Source organism: Dermacentor andersoni, chromosome 2 (genome assembly GCF_023375885.2).
Source record: "Dermacentor andersoni chromosome 2, qqDerAnde1_hic_scaffold, whole genome shotgun sequence".
NCBI lineage: Eukaryota > Metazoa > Arthropoda > Arachnida > Ixodida > Ixodidae > Dermacentor > Dermacentor andersoni.
The window spans coordinates 141,140,834-141,159,095 of NC_092815.1; the positions used below are offsets into that span (position 1 = coordinate 141,140,834).

Genomic DNA, 18,262 nt, shown 5'->3' on the forward strand with positions numbered 1-18,262 from the left:
TGAGCGTGACTTAAAAGCTCTCAGAGCAGCAGCCACTGCAGGCCGGCAAAATGAGTCTTGCACACTGCTGCTACATGGGTATTTCACAGCTCACAATATGCCAAAGTGTGGATCTGGCATGCAGTGGTTTAGTTAAATCCAAAATGCAGTGCAAGATTTCTTCTCTAGATCGCTAAATTGTGAAATTAAATGGGGAAAAAATGGGATGGTGTCAGATTTGTTCTGGCTGCTCACGGAACCCTAAGATTCTGCTCAAGGAACCCCTGGGTTCCGCACAACCCAAATTGAAAACCCCCTGTCCTAAAGCATGGGCATCACACTTTTCTGACATGTTTCAAAATCTTGCTCCTCTTCGGCTGTCACGCTCAAGTGCTATTTATCCTGCTATAACATATTAATTATTTATTAGCCTAATAGTATCTAACAAAATTGTGTTTTAAGTGCTTGCTTCGTTATCTCAAAGATGCAAAGGCTAAAATAAAATTCTTTTTGTGGGTTTCTTTTGTGGCATTTTTGCCAGCTGCTTGCAACTTTTTTTACAACAGTTCTTGTAAATGATGGCTATAATAATGCAAGCTCTTTAGGGCCCAATGTTCCTCAAAATACACTAACACACTTAAACCTTACATTATAATTGTTGTTTTGTAAAACTGGCAGACGATTCCAAAGCAACATCACTGTACGCATCTAATGTTGACAGTGCAAGTGCGGAAGGTCTTGTGGGATGAAGTAACTGATTGTGCTTTTCAAACAACAAAGAGCACCCCAAAACACTTTAGATGCTAAAGGCAAAAATATGCCTATATAGGAACAAAGGACAGAAATAGCCATTTATAGACACTACAGAGTCACTTTTAAACCACCACTTACCCCATAATTTGTGCCCGTACACCAAAAACGTGGGGCCCTGGCATGCGGGAATGAATAGGCATGTGCCTTTGAGCCGGTCTTTGTTCACCAGCATGCCTCACAATGCATACAAGGTGGACGGATTACACAGCCTGAATGCAGTTTGTGTACTGCCTCGTGGTTAAATGTGGTGGCAACTGAACCTAATGCCATTAGTGATATCCGAGTTCTAAAGAAATTTTGTAGCCATGCCATGCATATTCTCCTTTCAAATGCCTGCATTGAGCAGCATGTTTAGACATAGCTAGGCAGATATGTAGCAAAAACATTGAACATGTTTAGTGTGCATGCGACTTTGAAGTGATAGGTTGGCAAATCCAGACTGTAAAATGGAAAAATTGTCACTCAGCTGACAGTAATGCAAAGCTACAATTGAAACGCGTACAGATTCCTCAGAAAGGAAGCTTTGCATTTGAAGAAAAATTCGTCCTGGTCTGGTGCGTCAAACCCGAGACCAACGCCTTCCCGAAGTGGTTGCTCTGCTGTCACTAGGAGGTTAGCCAAAACAACCAGCTGTGAAGCTTTTTTTTTTTTTTTCTGAGAAAGCCGTTTGGTGTTTCCTTTGTAATTTTGTGCTGCTGACAGGTGGATGCAAATTTCCCCCTTTCACTATGCCCCTTGTGAGGCTAACCTATCATTGGTGGCATGCTTAATTCTCAATTCCCATCACTTTTCTCATGACTCCTGTGTTATGGATTTTGTTTCGCAGAAGCGGAGCCGTCAAGCTGACAAGGATTATGTTCCTCCAGAGAAGAACAAACGGAGGTCGAAGGTGAGAGCCTGTTGATTGGTGTCTCTGGGTCTAAATCTGAGCAGATAGGGAACTGGGCACTAAGGTACTCTTGTGTGCCGCAGTTGCAAGTGCAGATTTAGTGCCACGGGGCAAGAACACTTAGGCTCAGTGAGCGTTATTTTAGCCAGCATTCTGCTACATGTGAATGGAACGTCTTTGGAACTGATTGCAGCGTTGAAGGGTAAATCAGCATAAAAATCATATAGTACGTATTTGGTATTTCTGGCAGTATTCCTAAAGTAGCAGTGCATTATAGTTAAGGAACAGTATTTGGCATGAATTTTAGTTTAAGTAATTCATTGCAACTGCATTAGCATGAACAATTATCACAGGCCAAGACACGACAGCATTGCATCCAAGTTTGTAAAGGACGAGCTTGTTTTCCATTGTAGATGGCACAGGGTTGCTTTGTTGAAAAGTTAGTGCTGATCGTGTATATAGGATTATATCACTGTGAAATCTTGATATAACGAGCTTCGGGGACCACAGCAAATTGTTCATTATACTAAAAAGTCGTTATAGTGAAAGCCCCAAAATTAACCGTTCAGCCCATCAACCCATCAGTTGTCATCGTATGAACTACCCACAAAAAGGTTGCTGTTGGCTCTTGGCCCATGCTGTTGCTATAGATTCCACCGGCATGCGCAGTTGAGACACTGACACCGAGAAAACCACCAACAATGAGGAAGCTCCGTGTCGCCTCCAAAGCGCAGCGTTTCTTTTTGTTTGTTTGTTTTTCACGTTCCTTGCCTCGGACACCGTAACTGCCTCGCTCGAGGTGGACGCCTGAACTATTCCAAAGTTCAAGCCCATGTAAATGGCACCATCCAGACAATGCAACCATGTGGCACCAGTGCGAGACGTTCTCCGCACGCACAGAAAGAGACGTGAAATAAAGAGGCATTCGCCGTAAGAAAGGCAAAAGAAGAAAGGGACACCCCTGTGTGCACCTTCTGTTGCCAGGCGACACTTGTCTGGCGTACAAACACACAGGCAAACAAATAAGCAGGCGTACAAACACAAACACAAATAGAACAAAATGGACAAATAGAACGGAAAGGGTGGCGTTTGGGCTGTCCTTCTTGTTCTTCTTGTGTCTGTATTGGCATGCCTGTTTTTTCCATGCCATGTGTCACTAGAACTCTCAGCATTGACAACCTGTGAATGGCACTAATGGCAAGGTGCCTGTGTTCAAGGTGACACTAACTTCACCCGTATGGCAGCGGCAGTATGATTGTGACAAAAGCAGTTGCAGCAAGCGTTGAAGCTCTTTTTGTGCCGACTCAGAATTTTGAACTCATGGTTTCAACTTCAATGGAGAAAGAATAAGATATGACAATAAATGGGTTAGTATATGCGTAGCTGTAATGCAATATGGAAGCAAAAAAATTTCAGTGAGAAAGTTGTGTTGACATGATACAAGTGGCTGAAAAGGACATAGCTGTGATGGAAATGTAAATGTAGAGATGGGGTATGGAAAGGCAAAAATACACAAAAATACCATACGGTAACAGTTTGACTTGCACATTGGATGATTTTGCAGAAGGCCGAGGCCCACCAAGGCACCCAGGGCTCGGCCAAGCGCGGTGGCAAGGGCCGTGCGGGGGACGAGCAGGAGGAGGAAGACGAGGCCAAGGGCCGCAAGGCGATGAAGAAAAGGAAGAAAAAGAAGCGGCGCCGCGGTGGAAAGCATGGCGGTGGCGGCTCCGGGGTGAATGGCACATACCGGCGCCGGGCACACCACAACCCCTGGGAGGCGTCGTCGGACTCGGACTCGTCCTCACAGCTCGAGGATGAGGAGGAGCCCTACGAGGAAGAGGCCTATGAGGAAGACGAGGAACTACACTTTGACGACAACGAGGACGAGTTTGCCTGCGAAGAGGTGGACCCCAACGCAGAGGTGGTGGTAGTCAAGAGAGCGCGCACTGTCAAAAAAGGTATGTCACTAGACATGTCTTAGGCATGCCTTTTTTAAATGATTTGTAACTGTACTTTACTAGTCATTTGCAGTTCTCATTCTTCTTGCCCGTCATAATTTGCTGACGCACTGCCATTTTTCCTTTTATGTTGTACTGAATAGTCGTGAAGGTGCTTGCATAACCATGAGGTTCACTGTTCTCTGGACATGCCAAGTTTTAAGTCACTCATTTCGTGTAATGATGTTAAGAACGTGGAGGAAAGACACAAGCACTCTAATTAAAGGAAAGCTGCCTGCCTTTTGTTCTTTTGAAGCTAGCGTGTGCCATAACGCTGCCTCACATAGCCAGTGTTCTTTTAGAACAATGCTTATTAGCTTTTTGGCAGTGGCTGTTGTACGTGTCACCCGCACACCTGCTTCTGCGTATAACTGGCACTGACTGCTACAATCCTTGGCACGGGAGAAAGGAGTTTGCACATATGACTCGCACGAACAGCTTCACACAACAACATTCGAACTTTTGTGAACGCGACCTGGTGCAGTTGTCACCAAAATCAAAACTCAAGAAACTTAGCCAGCAGTGCCCATGGAAGTGCAACCTCACCTTGCGCCTATTGCCTGCGTGCATCATCCTTCATTTCGTTAGCTGCTTTTGCAGTGTTCGTGTTGTTCAGTCCCAGTTGTGTGCTTGCTCCGCAATGCTCGCCGTGTTGCTGATGGTTGAGTTGCGTGTGTTTCTGGCAACTTGCGCAGCACGCACGGAAGAGGAGAAGGAGGCCAGCGGCAGCAGTGGAGGAGAGGAGAGCGAGCAGGAGCAGGATGAGAAGCCCTGCGCCAAGTGCGGCAAGGGGGACCACCCAGAATGGGTGAGTGAGCTGGGAGACTGGCAGGATAAGAATGTTGGGGGCTGTGCATTGTGGATTTCTAACTGGATGTCGAATCGAATCAAGAAAAAAAGAAGGCAAATATCGAATTCAATATTAAATATAAGAAGATTAAACATGAAGTTTTTGTCCTTAGAAACTTTGTGCAAGAAAGCACAGTTGGTGTACTTGCTCAGGATTCAGCTATCTATTAACTAGGGATAGGCAAATAGTAAATTTTAAGTTCCAATCGAATTCGAATTGAATGCTCATTTGGTCGAATAATCTTTAAATCAAATAGTTTGAATCTTAATACATTGTATGCTACACATTTCGGGGAAGGAAAATGCGGCAGCATTTGCTCTAATTATGCTAATACAAATATACAAATACAAATTTTTTGACTCAGAGTGAATAGTTGTGGTCCTTGCATAACATTTTGATGCAAGAGCCAAAAGTTGGAAAACAGAGGGCGGGCAGGGGAAGAAGCACCTTAGTTCCATAGATGGCAAGTTGAATTTCAGTGCTGTTACGCAGATACTCGCATGCAAAAACGCAAGTTCAACATTTATTTACAGTGCCAGCAGTATGGCCAGCAGCATAGAAAATTAACCTGCAAGGTGCTGCTCAGTGTTGTGTCTCAGTATAGAGTGGAACCCCATTGACACATATATATATGGACCCCACAGAGAAAAAGATAAAGAAAGGGATGTAACAGCCAAGAAAACAGCGAGTTCTGTGTGCGTGCATAATTAAAGGACACATACTATGGTCTGCATTGCAGTTGCATGTTATTACACCAGGTAGAACGCCATGTAGAAGAAGCAGAGGTAACGATACAAGGCATTTAAAGAAGGTTTGAGGAAGAAAAATAAGTTTAAGGAGGTGTATACAAGAATGCTAGAAAATATATATATTGTGCAACTGATCAAGTCAAGCTGGCTAAGTGACTATGTCATCACTGTGTTTCAAAGGGGATGCCAATAAATCATCATCTTCTTCTTCATTAGCATCACAGTGTACCACTTGTCACGTGATGTGAGATGCGCTCCGCATAGCGTCGTTATGTGCACATCTTGTATTGCAGTTGCATATTATTACACCAGGTGGCACGCCATGTAGCCATTGCATAGAGTTGTACAAGGTAGACAGAGAATGTTTGAGGAAGAAAAAAGAGGTTAAGGAGATAATATGCAAGAATGCTATAAAGAAAAACATGTATAGCGTACCTGATTATATAAATCAAGCTACGAGGCTGTTTGTCATTGTCCCGTTCCAAAGAGAATGGCGTTAGATCATCATCATTACCATCGTATTATGTCGTTTGTCACACGATGTGACATGCACGCTGCGTAGCGTCGATACGTGCAAACTTTGCATTGCAGTTGCGTGTACCAACATACAATCGCCGACCGTTTATTCGGACCTCACGGGGACTGCGGAAATGTCCGAAAAAGCAGATTCAGGAAAAAAAAAAATAAGGAAATCCTTTATTTCCACGCACTTATTCGGGCTCGGCAGTAGGCTTGAAGAAATCGTGAGTGCGCCGTTGCACGCTGTTCCGTTTACGCGCAATCAGATAAGCCTGAATCTCGGAGAGGGTCGTATGGTCACTATAGGCGGCTGAAAGCACAGTCACTGCTTGTACAAGCTCCACATGCGACGGCAGCGTAGCACATGGTGTGTCATCTTCCGACTCGGAGTCATCGTCCAGCGGCGCAGCAGAAACCTGACGAATGATCTCGCCGTCGTCGAGTTCTGCGCATGTCAGTACAGCAGTGTCAGCACCTGTGAAACTGTCAAATGAGACGGTGTCCGGAATCGCAATGCAACAACTGCGCAGGTCTCAGCAGCAGAACATTTTCGGCGTCAGTAGGGAGCACATCGGAAGGCGACAAATCCTAGGCTTCCTGGCACCCGCTTGCTGCATTCCCCAGCGCAGTCTGCGCGGGCACTGTCGGCGCCATTAGGCAATTGACGCGATGTTTCCGTATGCGGCGTTGTATCACCACAACCTCGACACAGCACACAAAGCAAACATCACCACGCTGTCAAGCCGACACCAGTCGCACAAACGAAAAAGGTGGCCTACTCACAGCATCGTGCACGAAGAAAGAAACAAATCAACTGCTAGATTGTCTTGACATGGCTTACTAGGCTGACACCAGAACTGCTGTAGCAATGAACCAGGCAGAAATGATGATGAGCGGGGATTTGCAGTAGCGCCACTTCGTGGGGCAGCAAGGAGGCTCCATTCAAAAGAAAAATGGCGTTCAGCAAGTCGAACCATGCACTGGTCAGAGTCGGTGCATGGTGCTCTCGATCAAGTTGGCTCAAGGAGTGTCCGAAAAATCAGTCAGCGACTGTATAGCATTTGCATATAGCAGTTACATGCTGCATGTGGCTGGACCTGGTTAACTCAAGGAGGCTAGGCGAGTATTTGTCACCACCCCATTTTGGAGGGGATGCCAATAAATCATCATCATCAACAACAGTATCGCATTGTGCCACGTGTCAAGGGATGTGACATGTGCATCATGTAGTCTGGATACCTCTGTTTGCTCTTTGGTGCACGTTATGGCGCCCCCTTGCAAGTTACGGACCACTGCTGAAAAGGTGAATCGTAAAGCTACATGCACGCCTGAAATCAAGCAACATCAAGCTCAACAGACCGCTGTGCAGAGAGCAGCACAAGCCGCAGGTCGCCGTCGACACAGGGTTGATAGTTCAGCTTGTTCTCGTGAAGACAATGCCAAGAGACTTCGCCACTTAGAGCCTGTGGTGTGTGGTGTCGAAAATGGAGCTGCTATGGAGCCGCTCCTCCAGCTTACGCTGTAACTGCTGTGCGCAGGCCTGTGACTTTTAAATTTTTTTCCATGAAAATGAGTTTGAATGAAGATGGCTTGTGCATTAAAATCAGATAGGAAATTGGAACAACACTCCACCATCAGAGCCAACTTCGTGAGCAGCAATGTCACAGAATGGCAACAGAACAAGATTTCATGTAGATTGTTGATGATGCACCGTGTTCATTGCCAAAACTCATTAAAAAAAAGTAATTATTTTACATGCTCAGGTAGCAGCAACAGAGCCGCAGCACGTGTTTTAGGTGGTCCAGAGATTCGCGTGCATCACAGGAAGAACTGAAGCGAAGGTGAAGTGGTTAGCTGAAGCATGGGCCACCATCCTGTTTACGGTATAGTTACGGAGTTGTTCAAGAAACGTGAAATATCAAATGCAGCGATGACGATGCACATTAAGCATGAATAATTTTTCCTACTGTGACAGTAAACTCTGCAGGTTTCAATATTTTCTATTTGCAAAAATCGAAGGCAAGCTACTCTTTCTTTTTCTTTTTGCAAGATATCAGGTGTGTATTAGGTAGATTCAGGTACTAATAGTATTTTCTCTTACTTTGGACCCACAGAACTGGGTACGCATTAGAATTGGGTAAACACAGTCCTTTTGAAAATTTAAGGATGATGTGAGTGAATTAGATTCCACGACTGAAGTGTATATTATATGGCATCAAAAAATGTCAAGTGATCCAGACGTGCCTTGCTGCCAGTAAACGGACCACGGTGCATTTATGTTTTTCGCTATTGCAATGGATAGGCACGTGCCCACATTTAAATAACCAGTCCATTCACTCTTGTTAAGATGCTTTACGTCATTTGACTGTGGCACCGCTGACTGGGGCTTCCGTGGTCTGACGAACCAGCCAGCTCGGTAGCTTGGCAGACTATTTGCCCTGGTTAGGAAGGCCCTGAAATTATCTTTGAGTAGTGATAGGGGCACGCTGCACTGGGCCTTATCCACACTTTACAAGTGTGTTTTAAGATGTGCACTTCCTTCAGCCAGGAGGGCATAGATGGTGTTGGCTCACCAAAGAGCAGAAATTCTTAAAGGAGTGTGTAGATACTGACATCATACTTTTTTTTCCTCATCAACCTTTTCCAATAAATGAAGGCCTGGGACTTTTAAGCCCCATAAAGAGTACCAGTAGCAAGCCTCAAGGCACCCTCAACAGTTTACTGTCATAGCTTTTCTGCAGCCATTTACAGTTTCGTTTCCCAGGAGCTGACTGTGTCGAGACGTCATGATGAAGAAGGTGGTCACATGGGAGGTGGACATCATGATGTTTTGGCACTTGCTCTGGCTCGCTTGGTTGCATCCTATGTTGGTACTCATTGTGAGGCCTGAAGTAGCGGCATAGGCGACAACTGAGTGAGCCAAAATGAGCATCGTAACATTACAGTGTTCTGTTCTATTCCTTTGGTGTCATGACACTGACATCCTGGGAAATGAAACAAAAGCTGTCTCTAGAATAGCGGTTGTATTAAATTATTCACGGTGCTCTGAGCATTGTGTTTTCTAGTGCGTAGAGGTCCAGGAGGTTTATGCGACGCAAGAAAATTGAAGAGTCCAAAATAATATCTCAGCACTCCTTCAAAGTGCACTGACACGAATAAAATTGTGATGATACAGTTTCAGTCAGTCAAGGAACCCGAAACTGCCATAATACAAAAGTGTGCTTCTTGGCCACTTTGCTCCAAGTCCCTCCTTAACCTGCCAGTGAGAAAAATCTGGCAAACCCTGAGTGTTGAAGCCAATTAATGCAAAGTTCTTTGCAGCCCATACACAACTTGTGGGTTATAGAGCCTACTGTCGTGTTGCATCAGGCACTTAATGAAAAACGACCTTCTTGCACGTGCATTCCAGATCCTGCTGTGTGACGTATGTGACGCTGGCTACCACACCTCCTGCCTCAAGCCTGCGCTGATGATCATCCCGGACGGCGACTGGTACTGCCCACCCTGTGATCATGTGAGCTTCCCACGTTTTGCCCTCGTTGTTGCTTGTCATGCGGTGTAGCTTCGTTCGTGCTGCGTGATCGGTTAACGTTCGTTAGGCATACAGCATTGACTCGGCAGCTGTGGCATTCTGCTGCTTAGCACAAGATCGCAGGTTTCATCACTGCCTGCAACAACTACATTCTGATTGAGGATGGAATCAAATAACGCATTTACTCTATTCGAACGCACCCTCGATTGTAGCGCACACCCATTGTCCGTGACCCAAAAAAATAGTACTTTATAGTACTATGCACCTCATGCTTTCATACAGAAATACAGCTTTCTCTTATTTGGAAAAACATGGGTTTGTGCCCAGTGCACTAAAGTTGCGATGAAAAAAAAAAAAAGGAAACTGCAGTTTCACCCGAAAGGCAAAGCATAGATTGCAATAGCAAATTAGTAGACAGTGTTAGGAATGGCCGTACGGGGTGGTAACGTGCCAGCTATTTCAGCCCGCTGCACGTGTTCCAATCCAACCAGACGGGGCGCACTTCAGAGAACTGCGGATAACCGGCAGCCACGTGGCGCGGGGTCAGCTCAGGAATGTGGTACTCGGCAGCACCACCCTTGACGGAGCAGAGTTCTACGAAGCCCTCTGACGTTGGCTCCGGACCTTTACACCTGTGTTTGTGTGCAACACGAGTATGTGAGCCCGCCTCCTCCAAAAGGGCGGATCATCTTCGGTGACGTCGAACGGTGACGTTTCCGTCCACTGGGAATCAAGGGGGGAACAAGTGCTTATAAGCAGTGATTGTTGGCTGCTAGAGGGTTCTCATTGTCGTGCTCGTCGTCGTGAGCTGTGTGCTCGTTGTCATGTTCGAAATGTACTAGTGAGCTGTGTGCTCGTAAGCTGTTTGCTGTATGCGTCGTCTTGCGGGCTCCATTTGGGAGTCACGCTAGACTGTCAATGTATCTTGCTTAATATGTAAATCCTGCAAATAAATCCTGCTCGCCTAGCCCTGTCGTCCCTAGCTCCTCCCAAGCTCCATCGCTACGACTATGAGCGACTGCGAAATCCAACAACAGCTAGACAAAGTAAGGATAGTAGCTTTGTTGGCTGTATAAACTTGTAAACATTTGCTTACTAACTAACTTAACAAGCATGGTGTCACGTGCGCACAAGCTAACATGAACCTGTCTCACTCGATGTCCATGGAAACTCGCTATCAAAGCGCTGTAGCAAGGAAGTGTGGTAGCAAGCGCGAGGGAGTTGACGTTCGCGCTGCCTCTCGTTTCAACGTGAACTAAGGGATGAGAACACAGCACGGTGCACCTAGTGGTGTGGCCTCGCCATACACAGCAGCCACCGGAGTAGATCACTTCTCCTTTTGTTTGTGCCAGTCCCACACTCAAGTTTCAGGAACTCTGAATGCCTGTGATACAGCCCGTTTTCTGTCCGTCTGTGCACCCGTGATCACTTTCCTTCTAAATGGGGCATGATGATGCACTCGGCATGTCCTCGCAGTGCCACATGCTGATAGAGCAAACGCAGAAAACGGGAAGGCAGATGGTGGACTATCCTAAGCATGCATACTGCAGCACATGGAAAAAGCTACGGCAGCTACGGTAGCGCAGATTTACGGTCATACTCGTGGAGGAAGGAAAGCATAGGAGAGGCCCCAGCTGGCACGGACATATTTGAGGAAGTGTGGTGGAAGTCACATGCTGTTTTTTGCAAAGAAGCACTGGGACTGGTACCCCAAACAACGTTCCCATAGCAACCACGCTCCTGAAGTTCTCACTGCTGCTCTAGGCCTCAGAAAAGCGAGATAAGTTTCTCTGGCTCGCGTCTTTCTCGCAGCACTTTCTATTCACAAGACAAACTGACTGGAGTGTGGGGTGTAAGCTTGAAAGTTGCGTTTGAAGATGACTGTAAGTGTCTGCCAGCAACGGAGACACCGAAGTAATTGCTGCACGTGTCTTCGTCGTCTTCTTCAACGTGCCAGCACATCTGCTTCACGAATACTGTTACAGAAGTTTCGTAGCCTTTGTTTTGACGCATGTCGGCAGCTCACACTTCCGGCGGCTCGTAGCAATGCTAATTCGAAGCTCCCGCCTATCTGCTCTGGTGAACTGATTAGAGGCGCCAAGGAGATGGAACATCAACATGGCTGCACTTCCGGCTTTAAAAACATCATGTCGGGGCCTCTCCTATTTTATTTTGTCCCTCCATGGTTCGTACTCGTACACGCAATTTTCAGACTCGTTTTATCAAAAAAAAAATTTTTTCATTAGATTTGAGTAAATGCGGTAACTACTGCCAGCCTGGATATTGTTGCATTTTTATGACTCTCAGCTGAAGATAACCAGTTTGCCAAAGTGTGATCTAGATGCCTTCTCCTATGTCATCCCTTGTGGCATCCTAGTACAGGTAAACGTCGCAATAACGAAATCGGTGGGGAACACGAAAAAATTTGCCTTCGCGAGAACTTCGTTGTTGTGAAAAGAGACGGCACAGATAGGTAATGCATTGCAGAACAAAACTTTACAGTCAAAAATCTGTTAGCCTACTTTGCAAGCTTTGCTCGAGGATATATAACTGCATTGCCGACAGTACAAAGTGCGCCGCATGCGTTGACCAGTAGTGGCAGTACTGCCGTTGCGCAGCATTCTCGGTAAATTGCTGTAGGAGATGCGATCACTTTTGCAAGATTTTGCGTAACTCGGCACCGGACGCAGAGCAACAACGCATGCAGCAGCATTTCTCTGGCGCACGCTGTTGCCCGTAAGCGCCGAGCGCAAAAGAGATCGTATCTCCTGTACCCGAAGGCAAACAATCGAGATAACGACCATTTTGCGCAAATCTATGTCCGGCATCGAATCCGCAAGTGATGCCTGTCGGGTGACACCAAAACCAGTGTTCTTGAAGCAATGGATGCATATTCCCGGGTGATCGCTCAATCATGGCCCGATGCGTGACACTCCATAATTATTACACACAGCGCACACTAAAAAACACGATAGAAGAATAGAGACGAAACACGAGCGCTGACTCACGAATAAAAGTCGTGAGTCAGCGCTCGTACGTCATCTCTATTCTTCGTCCGGGCTTTTTATTTTTTAGTGCGCCCTGTGTGCAATAATTACGCAGATGTACCGACTCGCCCAGCTAGCTATCGCACTCCAATGACACTCCATATGCTGCGACCGGCATCTCAAGTGCCATAAACAATTCCATGTCGGTGGGACATGGATTTCCTTGTTTTTGCTGCATTTTTCTCACCCAGGCGCACTCTACGCAGTGCTCTGCCGCGATCGGCGATTGTTGTTTGAATCGCGCATTCAGATTGCATTAGTTTCGCCTCACACAATTGCCATAGGCCTCGCCGAGTCGTCAGTCGCAGGGAACGCAAACTGAATGCGCATTTCTAACAACGATCTACGATCTCACCTAGTAGGCGTGCATGGACGGTCGTCACATGTCGGTAGCAGCATGCGTGCCGCTTCAAACGGGTGCTTAACAAGCAATATGGCGGCCATGACGTGTTTCCAGCACACTGATCGCTTCCGGCATTTGCTTGGTTTTGTGAACGAAAATGGCGGCGCCTACACAAGTGTAGTGGGGTGGTATTTTACACAATTACAGTGCAAAACAATCGCATTTTAGCACATTTTGGAGCCTGCTAGCCTTACGCGAGTAGTTAATATGCGTAGTTACGTTCCAGCAAATTTCGTTGATGCGGGATTGCAGTACAGTGGCATTTTGTTGCCGAGAGGTACGAAATGCATTGAATCCTATGGGCGTTCGCCGAGGATACGAAAACGTTTCGTTGTCGCAAGAATTTCGTTATTTCGTGATTTCGTTATCACGCGTTTCAACTGTACACAATCACCAGTAATCACTTCAGAATGTAAGGTGATAATATTAACAGGAAAAGTTATAAATTTTAGTTATAAATTGCTTTTTTTTTTGTCTTTGTTGACATCTTCCTTGCCCACATTGCTATTGTGTGTCAACGCAATTACTATTTACCCCTTGATTGCTCCAATGCTCCAATGTGCAACATATCCAATTTCTCTCTATGTAATACATTATCAGGCTTTAAATCCAAATGCTATTTAGTGGCACTACGTAGCAGACACATTCCTAAACTGAAAATGCAGATAATTAGGATTTATGCTTGGGGAACATGGCCTTTTCATTGCTGTCATTGTCCCTTTAGGACACCTTCTAATCAACGACAAAGACCTCTTAATTGGAGTTCATAAGAAGTTCAATTTCTCCATCGTTCAAAGTTCTTGAATTCCTGGCTTTTTGCACTGGTCTGGCATGTCAGGAAAACAAAAGACGGATGAAACAGCTACAGCTAAAAATTTTTGTCGCGCCACTTGCCATAAAAAAAGAACTACCATAAAATTTTAGTTTACCTACTTGTGAGTTGATGGCACAACTGGTCTACGGATGTTTCACGTTTGTGAATTATTTTGGGCCTGGACCTTGGCTGTACATCGGCGGCCAGACAAGTGTAATAGGGCCCAACCTTTAAAGGCTTCACCTTGCCTCTTTCTGCTCGTACGTGCCTGTAACAGCCTTATCGGCGTTGGGAATGAAGCTGGTCACAGAATGTAATCTAAAGAAAACAAGGTATCAAGATCTATGCAGACCTTTGTTCACACTGATTTTACCTGACCTCATAGTATTCCATCAAACTCCTTACAACAACTACCTTAACAGTGTGCCTGCTTTCTGTGCAGATTTAGCAAATTTCCAGTCGCTCCTGCTAACCCCCGTGTTGCCTTACCAGTGTTGTCTTATCATGCCCTCCTTGTAACTGCAGAAGAAGCTGTGCGAGAAGCTGATGGAGGAGCTCAAACTGTATGACCAACTCTCCAAGAAGAGGGACCGAGAAGAGCTGAGGTGAGTAGCTCCTGTTCGCAGCCCCTGCTTTCAATTTATCTTAAAATCCTGTGTTTCTGCAATGACAGTTGTCTACATTGACAAGCAATCTTTTAATTGTTGACTCTAGGGGGCATATTGCAACTCGTGAATCGAAGTCAGCCACTACCCAAAACCCCATGACCTTTCCCAAAAAAAGCTTACTTTGTGTCTAGCGCTAGTTTGGAAAAAACGGGCTCAAAACGTGCTGGATTGCTGACTCAGTTCACAGTTATCTGGACTGCATTTTTCCACAGTATGGAAACATATGGCCATGCGTGCATTGTTTTGCTTTTTTCCGGTCACCGTTTTTCACTGGAATATCATTGTTATCAACTTAGCGCTTAGCTTAAGATGCACCTACTGTTTCCAAAAATTGTTAGATGCTGTTGCCAATCTTTTACTGACGGAGACTTGTCTAATCAAATTTCATCCATGACACGAGCAGTGTTGTAGATTCTCGAATGTGTGCAATCGCCAGTAACCACTTCGGAATGCACGGGGGTAATATTAACAGGAACAGTAATGCATTTTGCTTCATAACTTAACTAGGTGCTTCTTTCTCAAAACTGGGGCAAATGAAGTGCAGTAAACTCTCGTTAATTCAACCTTTGCAGGACTGCATGACTTGGTTCAGTTATCCGAAGCGTCGAATTAACAAGCAGCAGAAAAAAAATGAATTCAAATCTTCTTGATTGCTTGAAATATAGTCTGTAGCGTCTTTTTGTTTCTTGCTCCTGAAGGACGTCTCCATCAGCACGAGGCGGAGGGCACCAACATATTTGAAAGCTGCTTCAGTGTGATACATGAAACAAGTGGCAATGAGTGGCTTCACGGCCAAAGGAGCATTGACCACCAAAAGATTAAATAAATTTAAATACAGTAAACATTTTATTTGAATACACTAAAGCCTTGTTAATTCGGTTTTCATGGGACCGGAAAAAAATTGACGAATTATCAAGGGCATCAAGAAAACAATAAACAGCTTACTATGTCAACACACTTTTATGTACTGAATGAACATCCCGTTTTTAATTTGCACAAAAGCAGTGCGAAAGCTGCGATTCCCGTCGTGTCGTGGCTGATTAGCGCTCTCAGTGGCGAAGGCCTCGTGACTTCCTTCTCTGCACAGCCGCGGCGCGCATCTTCATCCTGGTGCATTCTGGTGTTGCTGTCATTTGCGTACGATTTCCACTCATGACTAGCAATGCGGACTCCGCCGCTTCGTTTCGGTGGACCCTAACGCCATTCTTGCTATTCTTTGTTGCACGTTTGTGGCACTCACCAAGCTCCGAGAGTTGTCCCAATTAACCGATATGCGGCCACATACGTCTGAATTAACAAGCATTGCATTAAATAATGCATACACGTTGCGTGACCAAAAAGTACGAGTCTGAATTGTCTGATTTTCTGAGTTAAGAAGGGTCAAATTAACAATGTTTTCAGCACAATGCGTTGGCGGGCTAGTTGGTGCAAATCCATAATTACTTTGTCCGCCTTGTCCTGTCCTCTTTCTTGTGTTCGTTGTTTTGCGCTAGACAAAGTAATTATGGATAACGAGGTTTTACTCTGAGAAAGCTCCATGCCTAGTGAACCAGTAGCACAGTCTGCTGAATTTCTTTTGTTTTCAAGCTTTTAGTAACTGCTGCAGGCATGAAGGTGCCCCTGTGCGGGTCAATTTAACCGAAGCGGCATGCTCTTGAGTTTGAACTAAATGAGACTTCCTTTCATAGCAGCATATGCTTTTTCACCAGGGCATTCGAATTGAGTGAAAAGTTTAATTGATTGAGGTCGAATTAACGGGGGTCGGCTATAGTTTCTAGCTAAAGGCTGTGCTTTGAGTGCTGGACGACTTCAATTCTGCAGCAACAATGTGCTCCCTGAGGTCAATAATTAAAAGGTTAAAATTTTTGTAATCATTAGTCAGGTTGCTGCTTATCACACGGCATCTGCCACTGCTACAAAACTTGGTCTGTAAAAATGATCGTCTTGTCCTTAGTCCACTACAGTCGAACCCGACTATATCGAACCCGTTTACATCGAATTATTCTATATATCGAACAATTTCTGGTCACGGTATAGTTACAATGAGTATATATAGCAAAAATTACGCTTACATCGAACAAATATTGCAGTGACTCCCGATATATCGAACGTCAAACGGCGGAAAAGTGCCCCCAGAAGTTGGCTTTCCCTGGCGGTAGCGGGGAAACCCGGCGGCGCGGCTCCATCCAACCGCTCTCCCTACCGTGACCGCGCTGCCTCGGGCTGTTCGGGCGAGCCGTCGACACTCCCCCTGTCGCGCATAGTGAAGTCTATTATCCTCCCTCTTTCTCTATCATCTTTCACTTCCCGCTCCCTCTCCCCTGACGACGCTTCGCCGTGCTCCCTCACGGCTTGCAGAATCAAGCGTCCTTCCTTTCTTTAGATCAATATCTATCGACACTCCCCAAAAAATGATCCTGGCCCGCCTACAGCGCTTGCTCAGACAGCCAATCAGAGGCTCTTGTGCGCTCTTCGTGCAAGATGGCGAAAGTGCGAGTTGTCTGGCTGCTTCTCTGGTTTATCGTGTTTGCGCCTTGTGGGCCTTCTCCCGCAGTGTTGCCGTGATGAAGCGGCAGAATTCGCCTTTCGTCGTGAAGCTCGAAATCATAAATCGCGTCGAACGCGATGAGAAGTTGGATATCCCCGCAGCGTGCAAGATTCTGAGGAGCACTCTCAGCACGATTGGGGTTAAAGTGGCCAGACTCGCAACCCGGTGCCCATGGCGCCCGACGCGTACGCACGGCCGTGTACGAGGCGTTCTTCATACGTGCCGGTTTCCGCGTGCTCGGTGATGACTGTAAATTCTGATGAATGCGACGAAGCCGTTGCCGGTGTTGCCGAAGTTTGGAGCGAGCTGTCAAAATTTCCGGGACATTCGAATCAAAGGTGGACGAGTTTGTGAGTGCAGATGATGGTGTCGCGACGACGGTAGATCCCGAAACGAAGGCTACATCGTCGACATCGTACCGAGCACAAATGAAAGTAGGCACGTTGAGGAAAGCAACTACGGTCCTTTGCCCACATCCTCCGAAGTGATTGGTGCACTCGCATTAGTCCGGTGCTTCTGCGCGAATGCGGAAGGTTGCGGCCTCAGCTGCTCGGACTCCTAGACAACGTGGGGAAGTGCGTGCGTCGCAGGCAGCGAAATTGCCCAAGCAGAAGAAAATGCAGGACTAATTTATGCGAAACTAAGCTAGTTTCGTCAATAAAGAGATTTTATAAATGGGATGTGCTTTTGTGACATCCAATTATTTAGCAGGCTTATATCGAATTATGCTCTATATCGAACTGATAGGCGTTTTTTTGCGAGTTCGATATAGCCGGGTTTGACTGTATTTTTATTGAAAAGAAATTGTGATTACTGAAACAAGTGGCATGCACTGCCCTACACCAGTGCATACCACTTGTTTGAGAGTTACCCTGTCACCTTTGATGCACGTGCATCCAGGTCATTGAAGGCACAGCGTGTTGCTTTTTGGAAATTTGAAATTCTGAGAATCGTACTGCATATCGTTTACGTATGCTTGCCATGGACAACGGAGCAAATGGCTTGTTGTTCTCTCCGTGCAGAAAGCAGAGGCTGGCTTATGTGGGGATCAGCTTGGACAACGTGCTGAAACCGGTGAGTGCAAGGCAATTACACTTCTGGCCAAACTTGGTTCCAGTGCGACTTGCATGCCGCCACATGTTGTCATCCTTATTTGTACTGCGGTTCGCGAGTTCTCAGCAAATCTCCAGCAGCTCTTGTGAAGTCTACCAAATTTGTGCATGCTATTCATTGTGTAATGTTTATGTGGTATGAGAAAACTGAGAAATGTGCCACGAGTGAGCATTTGTCTAATGAAAGCCTAAGTGGGACGTGTAGTGAGGCATTTTTCGGCCTTCCTGTGGGAAGTTGTGTAGGACATTGACCCACATAAAATCGAAAATGGGGTTCATGGTGAGCCAGTTGTGTAACCCTCATATGCTGCTCATAGTTAATAGTCTGCTCATAGTTAATAA

At 45.9% G+C, this 18,262-nt stretch overlaps 1 protein-coding gene across 1 annotated transcript in view; it reads left to right on the forward strand.

The window, feature by feature from the left end:
• Positions 1–18,262, forward strand: part of LOC126540654 (uncharacterized) — a 69,585-nt gene that overhangs the window by 26,747 nt on the left and 24,576 nt on the right. Inside the window, exons 6-11 of the mRNA XM_050187491.2 lie at positions 1,619–1,681; positions 3,246–3,639; positions 4,374–4,486; positions 9,206–9,310; positions 14,118–14,197; positions 17,831–17,882. Of these exons, the coding sequence (XP_050043448.1) occupies positions 1,619–1,681; positions 3,246–3,639; positions 4,374–4,486; positions 9,206–9,310; positions 14,118–14,197; positions 17,831–17,882 (807 nt within the window). The remainder of the gene's footprint in view (positions 1–1,618; positions 1,682–3,245; positions 3,640–4,373; positions 4,487–9,205; positions 9,311–14,117; positions 14,198–17,830; positions 17,883–18,262) is intronic.